Source organism: Sycon ciliatum, chromosome 4 (assembly GCF_964019385.1).
Source record: "Sycon ciliatum chromosome 4, ocSycCili1.1, whole genome shotgun sequence".
Taxonomy (NCBI): Eukaryota; Metazoa; Porifera; class Calcarea; order Leucosolenida; family Sycettidae; genus Sycon; species Sycon ciliatum.
The window spans coordinates 26868645-26883244 of record NC_088646.1 but is presented as its reverse complement, the minus strand read 5'-3'; the positions used below and the strand labels follow the sequence as shown (position 1 = coordinate 26883244).

Below are 14600 nucleotides of genomic sequence, written 5' to 3'. Positions count from 1 at the left end.
TTAATTTTGTTGTGTGTGGATTCTCAACAGCTATGTGTGTGTGTGTGTGTGTGTGTGTGTGTGTGTGTGTGTGTGTGTGTGTGTGTGTATGTGTGTGTGTGTGTGTGTTCAGGGGGTGTCGGCCGCTGGGTGGTTCAATGGCCAATTGAGTCATCTTTCCAAGATTCCTTTTGAGTCTCTCTCCCCTCTCCCGGGGAGACCCACGTGACCAGTTTTGGCAGTGAGCAAGTACAAGTGTGTGTGTGTGTGTGTGTGTGTGTGTGTGTGTGTGTGTGTGTGTGTGTGTGTGTGTGTGTGTGTGTGTGTGTGTGTGTGTGTGACACACGTCTTTCTTCTCTTTCTCAGACTCTTCCTGACTTTTCTTTCATTCTCCTGGGTGGTTACCAACAGCCAGTGTATGCCGGAGTATGTGGTGTGGTGTGTGTGTGTGTGTAGAAAAAAATGGAAAAATGAAAAATAGGGATTCACTGGCCAGAAAAAGTCACTTCAAACAGCTGTGTGGTGGATACCAGGCTAAAAATAGTGGCGGTCAATTCATCAGCCTTGCAAGCTGTTGAATGGTGTAATCCCGGCACAAGTTGCAATGTCTAACATAGCTGTTCGCTATCATCGCTTCCGCGATGGGCATGTCTGAGATCTGTAGCAGTGGATGATCACCAATACCATCAGTAGCAAGAGTACATAAGCTCCGGAGCGTATTTACTCTTGGCAGTATCAGTAGACCACCAATGCCATCTGTATCAGTCTGTCCCCGGGGAAAATCGCGATTCCGTGGCCGCGTTTTTTAAAAGACCGCGTTTTCCGCGATTTTCCTGCGTTTTTTTTAACTTTTCTGTTGCACTACACGGGAGCGGGAGCGGTTTTTCAAGCCGTGCTGCTACCCACAGTCAACTGGGAACTTATGGCCAGGCACAAGGGGTACATGGATGCAGCTAATGTAATGGGGTCGTTTTCGGCACTTGTGACAGTGGTTGTGAGACTTATCCACTCACCCCCACCGTTAGGCGCTGCATCTGCCGCTAGGGTTTATCGGGTGTTATGCATGTAAGCGGCCGTCGTGAGTTCCCTTCGGGAACGGACACGATAATTAATTATTTACTTTACTTTTACTTTTTTTACACGTACACACAGTGCACTGTTCGGTCAGCAACGTCTCATCCGGTGGCGGCTTTGTACTCAAATATGCCGAGCGCTTACACCAGAGACTTGTAACTGATTGATTTCACTACATACTCACTGAAATTGCCTCATATCAACTGCAAACTTGCCGCCGCGAGATGATATCAATAATATTCACCGCATATTTACCGCAAATTATGCCATATTATGCCGCCTTTTTTGCGATTTTTCCGCGATTTTCCCCGGGGACAGATCAGTAGATCAGCAATACCATCGACACCTGCAACGGATCGCCAACAACGGGACGTCAGCACAATGTTCCTGTATGCCAAGAATCATGGCTAGCGGCCTATAGTAACGAGATGATGTTGGGAACCAGGACCATGATCAATCTTGCTTGCCTTCTGGAGTGTTAAACTAATTGCTTTATCCTAGCTTCCCTGTGTCACTGACCGACCAGCAGCCACCGCTATCGTGACGTGCAGTTGCATCTAGGCCCGGGACCGGGCCCCGGTTCCGGCTCAAGGTCAAAGTGAGGGAGTAATGGCCAGGGAACTAACTGACTGTTAGTGTTAGTTTGAAAGTAAGCGTTGCATGTAAATTTTAGATAAGTCCATGCTACCAAGAGTATAATTATAAGCTCCCAAGCTGTTTTACTCTGTTGTAGACGAGAGACCTTCTGCACTTCCGTAAGAGCCGAGCCCGAGCCGAATTCTCGTTCGCTATCCAAGTGACCTTCGAGGTTTCATAAGAGGTTTGTCGAAAAGGCCTAGTCTATTCGAGTACATACCTCTTCACCTGTCTTGCTCAGCTGTGTATGTACAACACCGCTGCCACCACCACCACTGCCAACAACAACCACAACCGCAACAACCACGACGACGAAATCCACAGACTCAGTGTCCAGGCACTTCCCTTCGCTGCAGAATGCGAAAGGTCGCTCGTACTGATTCTTTACTGCAGAAGGCGATTCGGTCTTTCACTGGTCGAGTTCTATCAGGGTATAGGGTGTAGATCATCTACCCACTGCCGCAAGTAAAGTATTAGTTAGTCGCTGCTCAATGCCGGCTTTTCGAGGCCTTGCAGCAGGGGCCCTGGATGAAAGCAAGGATAAGCTTGTGCAACCGCTGTACACAAGCGGTGTTCTCCTCATCCATTCAAGTGTTATGTCTTATGCTCCATCCGCTTGCTGTGTAGATCTACATCATGACTGTATGACTGTGCTTTTCGCTTGGCTGGCTAGCCGAGGCTGAGCAGCCGGTAGTGACGCATTGGTCAATGCACGTGCTTTCAGTCACCTCACCCTTTCACTCTAGTCTAGCTCTTTGACTTTGTTTGACTTTATTCTTGAGCTTCAGGCTTTGTCAAGTAGTTTATGCGCAAGAAAAGGTGCTGAATTCACGTCACTTCTCTTGTCGTAGATCTACTTTGTAGATACCGCTATGTGTGGCAATTCACTCTATACAATGTAATTATTATCCAGTTGAATTCACTATCCACTAATCCAGCTCATGATGACAGTACAATTATTACCGGTACGTGTGTCATGTAGTGGCCTCGGAGATCTACTACAACATTGTAGTAGCACTCCTTCATGGTTTCACGGTTTGTCAACAAACCCATTCTCAAGTAATCATGATTGTTGATCGTCTCGAATGCGGTTAAACTAACTTAGAAAGGGTTGGAAAGTTGCATTCGCGCTTCACCTACTACATGTAGTACTACCTGTAATACCATGAATACTGTGCACAAGCTTGCAGTGCAGTCTTCAGCTACTGCATCAGATACTACTGACAGTACTGTACCCTGTAAGTAATGATGCGCGTCTGATTTGTTCTAGCAGCTTGCTGCATGCACAAGTGGTGCAAGTGATTTGGTTCACCGACATCCAGTGTAAATCTAGTATATTAAAGTAAACTACTTCAGAGTATGAGTATAACGTTCATATGACATACATGTGATTGTATGCACGTGGTAGGCAAGTAGGAGACGAATCCGAATGTTCTTCCTCCTGTAGTGTACGAGCCTTACCCTAGGCCAAGCAGTTCTTACCGCGGCTGTTGTTACACTGCTGATCGGCAATGTAGCCCGTTGCCCATCATCCAGCCAAGAACATAGTCAATGCCTCAACCAACGTGCACTGCCAATGCTGCACAATGTAATGGAACAAAGCCAAGTAACTTAGCTCGGTGTTGCCTAAAGTGCACATACCTTGCACTGAGATCAGTGTCAGACTTTCCAGGACTCCATCGCAACACAAGACAAGTAAAAGATCGTTCGTTCACTTCAAGTAGTCTTTGTCGGCGAATGAAAGCTAGAGTACATAAGGGTTGGGACTCAATCTGCGGACAGAACTGTGTCGTCCTTTGTGGCGCAGCACAGAGAAAAAGGTTTGGGATTCTTGAGGAAAGTAAACGCACCGCACTGTACAAACGCTATAGCACTAAGCCATACATGGTGACATAGTCGTTGTACATGTAGCCTATAGTAGGTCAACAACCCTTCATGAAGACTTTGAAGAGAATGGGAGAAGTCACCGTCGGGGTGGTACACTGAGCACAATGATATGCGCCAGTTTTGTTTTCTCCAGGGCCGCAAGGAACACACAACTGCAGGAACAGACGCTACTCATCCCATTGTGCGCTTCAACCTGCTTTTTTTGCTTTTTTTGCTTTTTTTGTTGACAGAAGAGAAACATATCAGTCCATTGTTCATTTCTGTCCATCACTGAAATCAGGAACACTAAGAACTGGAAGTAAGATACACATACACTACAACAGAGTTTGCAGCATGCTAGCCGAGAGGTTTAGCCTCGGCTTGTAGCGTAGAGTGTTAGACTAGAGTGGAGGCGAGCACCTTCCATCTATCCATCTCTTCCCCCACTATGGAAATAGCTCTGCAGGTGTAGCATTACTAGCAATATTGTGCAATGCAGGGCAATTACAATCATGTGCATATATGTAGAGTGTACGTAGAGCCACAAGTAAAGACACCGTTCATGCGTGACCACGGGTTTTAAAACATGTGTCCTGTCATGTTGGCAGCTGAAGGCACTCCCACTGACAGGTGCGCGGTCGCCGCAGTGCAAGCAGTGACAGGAGGAGCGTCGCGCCTCACTGCAGCTGTGTGTGTGTGTGTGTGTGTGTGTGTGTGTGTGTGTGTGTGTGTGTGTGTGTGTGTGTGTGTTTCTGGGGGTCGGTGTACTACTGGCCGTGCATAACCTCTTGGGTTATTGACTCTAGCTTGTAAGTTGTAGTATTATGACTCGAGCATTGGCCGGGTATACATGGGGACATGACTGTGATGATAGCTTGGTCGGGTACACTCACTCGGCTAACTCAGGATCAGGCTGCTTCAGCTGGCTTCTCCTGTGATTTGTGCTTTGGCCAGGTCCGCGATCCGCAGCAACAGGAACATTACGGCTTCACTTCAGCATACCGTAGAGGAGTTATTGAGGTTTGCGTTGTACCACACAGCTGCGAAGCATGGTATAGCAGACAGTAAGATTCCACTCTGGTATTGGCACTCGTGCACGACGCTGCTATGGTTGGTATGTGAGGTACCCGAGACGAGTGATCATAACAATAGAGACGAGTGATCATAATACTAATTATTAGTATTATCAGCTCTTCAAAGGAATGCCGCCAGCAGTAACGAACAGTGCATGTAATACAAGGGCACCATTTTTACTGATATTACATGTACTCCGCTCGAAACTGAACAGAATTAAACACATCATGGTTCATTATTTAGACAGCAAGCATGACTGTCAGTTTTTGACTCCACGACCGCAAATGGTCATCATTATACATGATTGTGTACGCGTATGCTTGCTAAACCTACAATGTACATGTACATGGTTTGTGTTGCAACGTCGAAATCGGGCAGTAGCACAGTATTTTACTACGGCCATGGTCAAAATATGATTTTACGGAGTAACGTTATCTGTGCCTCGTCTGTAAGTAGTACTCGTTGTTGATGTTGGACAGCTAACCCAAGCACACACTGTCCAAATGATGTAGCCATGTTTTCTTCCGCTCGTCTCTCCCCAGTCTCTCCATACACCCGTTCAGGAAAAGCTTTTTCTAAAGCTCAGCTTCCGAGCCTAAAGTAACAGGAGGTGCAATGACTTCTCTCCATGTAGATGTACGTGAACTTGACGTCACTGTAGATCCTTCAGCTCAACTCTGCACCTGGATTGTCCCCATCCAAGACCGACATGGACAGTTACGGTGACATCCTGGCAGCATTGCGGTCGGTTTTTGGACTACTTATCACGTGCCGCGAAGGAGATAGTGCATATCACGTGCTACAGGCAAGTCGTCAGCCATTTCTTTCCCAACTCAGCAGCAGCATCTCCGTGGTTTGCATTCAGGCAAGCGGGAGTCAATGAAGATAGTATCCCCCATCTGATCGTGGTACGTCAATGTCCTACCAGTACCACCACCGCTTGCACCACGACATCAGCAGCCGACTGTGTAGTAGTGGTGTGTGGAGGGTACAGGAGATTGTCATGAATGCCATCATAAACATTAACTCCGAGCCCCTATACTGCGACTAGTACTTATGCTAGCTATACTGGAGGTTGGCGGGAGTATTGCGTGCATGAAGATGGTTGTATAGTCACACAGCGAATGGCGCGCGCACCCAGTAGGAATAGTCCGTGAGTGGAGCGAGCGCATGCACATACGCGCGTGGTGTACGTAGCTTGTCGCTGGCTGGTACATGGTTGCGTCAGCAAGTCAGCCAAGCATGGTAATCTACAATGCAATGGCTACAGTTATGTATGTCCGTGTACTTCGGAAGACCTGTAAGGCTGTATGCCTTGCTTAGCACCGCGGCACAGGCTAACTAGCTAGGTTGGGAATGGGAGAGAACAGCTCGGCGGCAAGGATCGAACCGGGTTCACCTCGCCGAGCACCAGCACGGAGCTATTCTGCACAAGTCGGTGAAGTGTCGGTGTAGCGACTGCGTTGGAGGGGACCGCGTGGCCTGTGCGTTCTGGCGGCGTTTGCACCTGCACAATTGGAGGCGTCCATTCTGGTCTACATCCCTGTCCGGAACACACGTCGCATCTGTGGTTGCGTGTGTATGTGTGTGTACGTGTGGCAAGTCTCTAAGACCCAGGCGTCGTTGATCGAATAACTTCATAGCACGGAAGGCTTCTCCAAGCCAAGGTGAGTGACTTGATGTCTCGACTTTGCAGCTCAGGCGACCTTCAATGTTTTCCTGTCCGATCTGGACCTGTATGTAGGATGTTGGTGCGGCCCCGCCCGCTCATTACCACCTGCAGCAATTTTGGATTTTGTATGAACTCGCAGCTACATGTGCATCGCATTTCGACTTGTGTCTCATTCAATCTCTTTTCGTTTGTTTCCACCTTTGTTCTGTAACCGGCACGATGGTGTTCTCTATGACAGACGGGCGCTCTAGATGGAAAGAAAACGTTCACCAAGAGGCAAGAAGACGTTTGAGAGGATCCCACGGGTGACGCGATCCCAGGCAGCAGCTGCAGCAGCCGATACCTGTGTAACACCGACTCTACTGGCAGAAGAGGACAAATCACTGACCACCCAAACAGCGGAAGCAGCAGCAGCAGCAGACACAGTGACCATAGAATCAGCAGCGCTGACTGTAGAGACGCCGATCGTGTCCGAAGAGGACACCCTACTCGGGGACCCAGTACCATCACCACCACCACTCGACACAGGTATTACACTGACTAACAACAGCAGCAGCAGCAGCAGCAGCAGTGCTACAGCAGATCAAGTGAGCTCAGCGGTCAACGAGGAGGAGAAGGCATGCAGTGTGAAGTCGTCTGTAGACAATGACATTGCGCTGCAACGCAATTCTCATACAGTAGATCAAAACTCAGTACCGACCGTGTCTCAAGAACAGGTTGAATGCGCCAGCAATCCCACCGCCAACAACACCACCACCAACAGCAGCAGCCCCTGTAACAGCAGTATTTGTTCTGACATAAAGTACGCAGTCAGTGAAACAACCACCACCAGCGAAACTGCACCTGGTGTGATTGCTTCAACAACACAAATATCTACACCTCTGTCCGCCACCTTTGTCCCAATACCTCTAGCTGCTGCACACACATCGGGCATTCAGGTTACCACCATGGATCTTCTCCATGTCCACGCAAACAACCCGGTCAATTCAACTAGTCTTGCCCAGCACGCAATAGCACCACTGAAAGTGGAGGGAGTGATCGACATGAGCCTACCAGCACCCATCACAGCTGCATGGAATTTGGAGGAACTCCTGGCAAGTCAGCAGTGTCTCAGCGAGCTGGAACGAGCCGGCGCGGTGGATGGGAGCGGCGGCGCAGGTCTGACGCAGCTCATGCGTGCAGCGGCGGCAGGTAGTGCGGTGCCCACTAAGAGCGTGACTGCAGGCACCAGCACTGGTAGTGGTGCGCCGGGCACCGGCGATATGGGTCTTACACTATTGGCGCAGGCGGCAGCGCAGGAAGAGAAGACCGGAGACGTACCCGTTGCTCTTCCCTCCATCGGCCACCTGACCAGTGGTGGGTTTACTTCCCTGCCGCCGAATGATAGCCAAGCTGTCATCTATCAACAGCCCGCCGTGCCGGTCTGTCTACCCGACGTGAGCGTGGAAAACTGTGCGACATTTGCAGCGAGTGCTGGTGTGGCCAGTTGGACGGACTCTGCGGCCGACCTCAGCCAGTACAACTGGTTCAATAACATGGCGGCCACGATGAACGCTACACATGCCATCGTGCCCCATGTCACCGACCACTTGCCCATGCCACCCTCGATCACCATGGAGACGTTCGCGCATCCGCACATGTTACTGTTCGACGGCCTGTCGGCAGCTCCACCACCACCGCCGCACGCACCGGACGTGCACGCGCAGTTCACGGCACTGAGCCGACCGGCCGCTATTTCCGAACATGTTGGCGTTGCTTATCGAGCTCAGCACGTCGGACAAATGCCGGCGGATGGCTCGTTGGTTTCGGTCGGACTGGGTGATGTCACCAATCCCTTGCAGCAGCAGCAACAGGAAGCGCAAAAGCCACAGCAAACTCATGAGCATGCCGCTGTGAGGAGCAGAGCCCAGTCGACGACGGGGACCAGCGGAGCAAGCACTTGTGGAAGCATATACCAGCAGCCGAAATGTGCTTATTGTGATCTGAGATTCAAGACGCGGACGATCCGAGATCAGCACGCTAGATGCTGCGCCAGCAATCCATACAAGTGTCCGAGCTGCGGGAAAGCGTGCTTGGGTACAGTCAAATTGCAACGCCACATCCGCTCCCATCTGCGATCGCGCGCATCGAGCGAGACGGGCAACGAAAGCGAGGAGCGGCGGGCCAATGGTGGCCCGGACCCGAAGTGTGCGTACTGCAACGCGCGTTTCCCATCCAGAGTAGTACGAGATCGACACTCTCGGATGTGCATCAAGAACCCATATCGCTGTCAGCTATGCAGCAAAGCGTTCCTGGGCACCGCTAAGCTGACACGACACATGCGCTGTCACACTATAGAAGGTAATGTGGCAGCCAACATGGCGGAAGCTGCTCTGGCAAATGGCACGGTCCCAAACGGCATCCTGGGAGGGGAATTCCGCGATGGTGGCTGCGGGACTGGTTCAGAGGAAACAGACAGCTCTAGCGTCGACGATGGCAGCGGCATCGGTGGCAGCAGCGAATGTAATGATGTGGCTATCGACGACAACACGGAGCGACCGCAGGCTGCTGATGGCCACATTCAGCAGGCGACCACAGCTTCCATTCTGTCTTTGGAGGCAGCTGCTGTCACAGCGCCAGCTGTAATGGCAAGTATCAGCGAAGCCAACACCAGCTCCTTGCCCGCTGCTAGTTTAGGAAGTACGCTTGTGGCACATCAGGTTGGTGCGATCAATACGGACATGGTACCTGCCCAGCCGCATCTGCAGAACAGTGCTGCCAATGGTCTGCAAAGCACGCCGTCCTCAATCACTCCGGCCATCACATCCACCGTGCCAATGATGGTGGCCATGCCATTGCTAAGCTGCTGGTAACCTGTCGTCTACTGTATCGTCCACCGTCTCATCTCAACCGAGAATAGCCTCAATCACACGCACCTGATCTATGTCAACTGACACACCGCAGCCGCTTCTGTTTCGATCCTGACCAACATAGCCACATGGATATTACAATTATTGCACGGTACGAGCACTTGTCCCATCTGTTTAACGCACGTGCCTCTATTACTTCTCCCATCTCAGATTCACCAACCCATCAGCCTTCACGCACCCGGTGCTGCTTGCCTATTGATGTCTCGCACGGCAGAAAAGACTGTCCATTGAGTTAGGAATGTAACATTAGATACCTGTGTAGCTCAGAGTTTGAGTCCAACAGATGCAACCGCATGTATTAGCGAATTGATATGATACGCTGTGCTGTTGTCATGCCGCAATTTCCCATAGATGTATCTGCAGACGGGGAACTATAGACCAAGATTTATAGTTGTAGGCCCATCCACGTCTCGTGAAGTAGACATAGCTTTACACGATAGATCATAGTGCACACCACATTTTGTTTTGAATTTACTTATAAATAGGAGCATCTAGAGCATTGGTGTGCTATTTTGAACATTCTTTTAGCTAATACATGTGCTATACAAGTTGGTTTTGCCAAGTGATGGTACATCATCTCTTCTGTTGTGCTGTACGGCAACAGTCATGGCTGACTCCTTGCTGCAGTGGTGGATCTGGCTGATCCATTGACGCAAATCTGTACGTGACCACATAGGGGACTACCCTGTAAAAAGGCCTTAGGCCTGTGGGGATTGCCCTATTCAAAATTTAAAATTAATAATAATGATAATAATAATGGAACCCTACACATACCGGCATGTGTAGGGCTCCTTGGGCTGATCCAACTGAGATGCGGGAACAGTGTTACATTATGTACATGAATAAGACTTAGTGGTAAAAAGGGGAGCACAAAACTGTGTGACAATGTTCATAATCATACCTATGATGTATTTCATTTCACGTGCAGTGCAGCCATGTAGTTGCTCGGTCATGGGATCCAGACGGACTAGTACAGAAGTCATTGTAAAGAAAACAGGGGGTCAAGCACTGCAACTAACTTGTTCGCCGCCTATTGGCAGTATTGCCTGACCGTAATTATGTAGTGCTTAGTGCATGTATGCGATATACATGTAAGTATACTGGATTGTAACAAGGGACCGAGTGTATATCGAGATATAACTGGTGTACATGTATATAATTATCTTGATATACACAAGGTCCCTTTGTTATAATATATTTATGCCTCTCCATCTTCTCCGTCTGTGGCCTCCAAATGGCTTGTTCCTCGCCGACAAAATTAATACTGCCAATTTCCCAATAGTGGTGTGTATGGAGTGAGGTATAATGTACTGTACTACATTCTTTTGACAGTAGTAAGTTGGGCTTGTGGATGCTAACCAAAACTTAAAAAAAGGCCAAGCTCCTCGTATTCTGGCTTTGAAAGAAAATAGAAAATATGATTTCCTGCAAGATAACAGGTGTGCACTTCTGGGGCACACCGTAAGATCTAAAATATAAGCACGGTCCTTTATTTTTTCAATGTACCTCCGCCCCGTGCTATTAATGGAGACGTTCCTTTATTGGAGACTGTTCCAGTATTATTTCAACCTCATTTCAGAGGCATGTTGCCATGCCAAATTCATGTATGACACACACATTTCAGGTTTTTTTCGCCGGTACAGATGATGAATTTACACAGTGTGCTTATAATGGAGACTGAGCACTTTATTTTTTGAATGTTGCCCCAAGGTGTTCTATTATTGGAGACTGTGCTTATATTAGAGATAATACGGTATAGTCATAATAAGATCGTTTTTTTCCCGGAGTACGTACTGTAGTGTGCGCCGCCCTGAAGTATATGCCACAACCATTTCGTTCTCTCACAAAATACAGACATGCACCCTGTATTATCCTGGTTCATAGTAGGGCTGAAACGAACGAAACATTCTCACGAACTGTACGCTTCATTTGACGAACTCACGAACTAATAAAGCCCCCACAAACACTCCATCACACTTGTAAAACAACCAAGAATTGGAAAATCTGCAATCACTCTCTTTTCTGAATGGCTGTTACCTGTAATGGGGACCTGGAGCCGAAGGTGGCTGGCTGAGCTCTGCGCGATATACATGTACATTGTTATTTGCAGTACAAGCATGGGACTGCATGTAGTACCTACGCATGCATCGGCGAACGCTCGACACTTTGAAGTAGCGAATCGAATTCTCCCATTTGGAACAAACCTCTTGTAGTTGAACGTTCTAAAATTCGTGTCACCCCTAGTTCATATGTACATATATATCATGACGATAATGGCGTGAGTGGCTTGAAGTGAACGTTATCAGCAATCAGCAATATGTCATGTAGTTTAAAAGAGAACTTGTTGCTCAGATATTCAACCCACACTCACAAAGACAGAAACTCGATTGTCTCAAAGCACAATATATGATCACCGAAGCACTCTTTTGAGGAGACACTTGACACGAAGGGATAACGTAAAGGCAGACTTGTAAACAATCCACAGTGAGCGTGAAGCAAACTCTGATAAAATACCATGGAGCAACACAATCTTCACAAAGAGAATGATGAGCCTGGTACGATTGGAACTCTTTTCCTTTTCTTCTTCGATTCTACGCAAGATAGGCACTGGCTGCCACTGTGTGAGATGAGTAGAAAAAATGGCGATAGGATCACGGAACATACAATCGTTTCATTTGTGCTCAGGTATAAACGCGAAGCGAGGCATGAATATGAAGTGATAGATCATCAGCATCATCAGCAGTAGCAGCAGCAGCAAGATGAAACGCGTCAAGCTAGTACAATTCTAGGTTAGGCACTCAGCCATCATCGATGGCGCGGCATGCTGCACAGGATGTAGCACATGCAAGAAGTGATCGTGGCACGCACGTAAGGCACCTTGGAGCACGGGCCAGTTAGTAGCGTCCCCTGCAGATGAAGTAGAAAGCAACAGCAGCAACAACGAAAACAGACACATCAGAATTATGTGTCCAAAGCCATACCTTTTGAGATGTGGAACTGCACACACACACACACACACACACACACACACACACACACACACACACACACACACACACACACACACACACACACAGAGGCATATGCCAGTACCAGCACATTGCAAACGCAACACAAGACGAAAGCAAAACAGGCAATGGTGGGAACATAGTCTAGGGTGGCGCACTGGGTTACCAGTACCTGTACCTTGAAGGTGACGGGGATCGATAGCCACTGTAAGCAAAGCAAAACAAGCGAGCACACACACACACAACACGAAGAAAAATCACCACAAAATAGCCGCATCCTACATGCATGATAATAATTGGGCACCCTGTAAGAAGACCTTATGGTCTGTTGGGAACGCTCAAGCAAATCAACAAAATACAATACAAATAATATCAAAACCACTCCACACTACGAAATAGAGGTTGCGACTTCGGCGATGATTTTGTTTAGGAATGGGTTTGCTCCCACACTGGAGCTCGCTCTATTCCGCCGACTTGACTTGACTGACTCACGACAGACCACTCCACACTCAACATAATAATATACAATAACAGTTCACTCACATGAAGTGGTTCCGGGCTGGAGGCAAAATATCAGTGTACGTGTGTACGATACGAGTACAAGTGCCAGGTCATATCGAGGCAAGAGCAGGCTGTGAAAATGTAACTGAGCCCACACAATAGAAACTTACCGAGGCGATCTCGAACGTCTTCTGCGAGGAGATGGCGATCTAAGAGAACATGAGAAAAGAAACAAAATAAGTTGGTCCAGAGCCACGCAAGCAGTACGAGCATGTAAGGGACAGTACACATCATGATGACACACTATACCCACACAAAATGACAAGCCTGCACTGAACAGGTGCCCGCATCTTCATGTTCTTTGCCCAGGCAGTTACAATAAATCACATGCACAGAGGAACAAAGACACACAAGCATGCATGTCTGCTGGATGCCAGACTGACCTGTGACAGAAGAGAACAGAGGGTCGAATGGAAATCATGAATGCACTGCTCATCTCACAGAATGCAGATAGCCAGATTCACGACTCCACCAAACGATGGATGCGGAATTTAAGTTGTGCAGAGCTAGTGATGCACCATCGCCTAATGAGAGAATGATGGCGCAGCGTTGCATGCAGCTGGGGTGATATTTACGACCCGCTGACTTGCAACATTGCCGGATAGAAATCCACACACAATTGAAACCCCAAGTTGTATGACCCAAATTCAGGAGTCGGTGCGAATGAAAATAGACGCGCGGTGCTGTGAAGACGGGGTGTTGTTTGGTGCTTTGCTGGATGCAGATGAATGCAGTGGCTGCTACGATGTACGGGTACATTTATCGATGTAATTAGCAGGCGGGCAGAAAAGCTGAGTGGCCACCGCTGCAGGGGACGCACTGTGCGCTGTGAGACCATCAACGCTGGTCTCAGGGACGACTGAGTCCCCCGAATCAGGGATGGGATAAGATGTGAAACTGGGGCGCACAAGCGCAGATTGATGTGAAGACAGAGATGCTAGATGTGTCTACTAAGTCGTAAGCACTTCAAGTCTATATGGTGTGAAGTGATGCAGATGAGGTGAACACCTACACCAACATCATACAATACAATGAAACAAACAAATTGGTTAGACCACAATGACTGAGCCAGCCTATCGCTAAAATGTCATTGGTATCTTCCCTGAATAAAAAAAAAGTAGATTATTCGCAGGAACAGTCCAACAAAAACCGCATGGAACAGCTTTAGGGGCACGTAACGCAGTTACAATTGCTTTGAAAAAAGAAAACTTACCTGCGGCGGTACTCGTCATCGTAGCCACGGCGTCCGCCATATCCACCCCGGTCACCCCGGTCACTATATGAACTGCCACCACCACCATAACCACCACCACCACCACCACGGCGGTCATCACGACGATAGCTACCACCGCCACGTCCACCTTGGCCTGGATCCCGAGCCTTAGCATGTTCAACCTTTATTCTCCTACCATTGCAACTCGAACCATCTAGGTCTCTTACGGCTTCCTCAGCATCTCTTGGGTCCTCATAAAAGACGAAGGCAAAGCCCGGTGGGTTACGAGCAATCCAGATCTCGCGAATTTTCCCAAACTTTTCGAAGAGGTCTTCCAAGTCACCTTTGTTGGCATGATCTCCTAACTCCCCAACGTAAACCTTGCCAGTGGCTCGCGACATTTTCTGTCACTCTCTTCACGACGGACCCAGGATTGATTGCAAACAGAGCTAATAATTATTGGTAAGACCACTATTCTTTTTCCCAGAAAGCAAATCGAGAGTTCTTTCCTTTGCAGATAATGTCGATCCAGTCCATCTAATCCAAATCTACAAAGGCAGAATAGAAGCTGCAAGTACTCCACTCTCCAGCGCATGTCTTTGCTGCGC

General features: G+C 48.5%; 2 protein-coding genes across 2 annotated transcripts; one reads left to right on the top strand and one right to left on the bottom strand.

Moving 5' to 3' along the window:
- The first annotated feature begins 5052 nt into the window (after window positions 1-5052).
- On the top strand, window positions 5053-9776 carry LOC135815354 (mucin-5AC-like). Its single transcript, XM_065328634.1, has 2 exons — window positions 5053-6296; window positions 6540-9776. The coding sequence occupies exon 2, from the start codon at window positions 6553-6555 to the stop codon at window positions 9151-9153; it is 2601 nt and encodes an 866-aa protein (XP_065184706.1). The 5' UTR covers window positions 5053-6296; window positions 6540-6552; the 3' UTR covers window positions 9154-9776.
- Window positions 9777-11593: 1817 nt separating this feature from the next.
- On the bottom strand, window positions 11594-14533 carry LOC135815353 (uncharacterized). The gene is made up of 4 exons (XM_065328633.1): window positions 13993-14533; window positions 12890-12928; window positions 12397-12423; window positions 11594-12117 (listed from the first exon to the last, which is right to left on the bottom strand). Exons 1-4 carry the CDS (start codon window positions 14391-14393, stop codon window positions 12105-12107), a joined length of 480 nt encoding a protein of 159 aa, XP_065184705.1. The 5' UTR covers window positions 14394-14533; the 3' UTR covers window positions 11594-12104.
- Window positions 14534-14600: the final 67 nt, after the last annotated feature.

Excerpts from the sequence above, each read along its gene's own strand:
- LOC135815354 (XM_065328634.1), top strand. The coding sequence starts at position 6,553 with ATGGAAAGAAAACGTTCACCAAGAGGCAAGAAGACGTTTGAGAGGATC.
- LOC135815353 (XM_065328633.1), bottom strand. The coding sequence starts at position 14,393 with ATGTCGCGAGCCACTGGCAAGGTTTACGTTGGGGAGTTAGGAGATCAT. Across the intron at positions 12,929-13,992 it reads GATGACGAGTACCGCCGCAG|ATCGCCATCTCCTCGCAGAA; the intron begins GTAAGTTTTCTT and ends ATGTTCTCTTAG. Across the intron at positions 12,424-12,889 it reads AGACGTTCGAGATCGCCTCG|TGGCTATCGATCCCCGTCAC; the intron begins GTAAGTTTCTAT and ends CTTTGCTTACAG.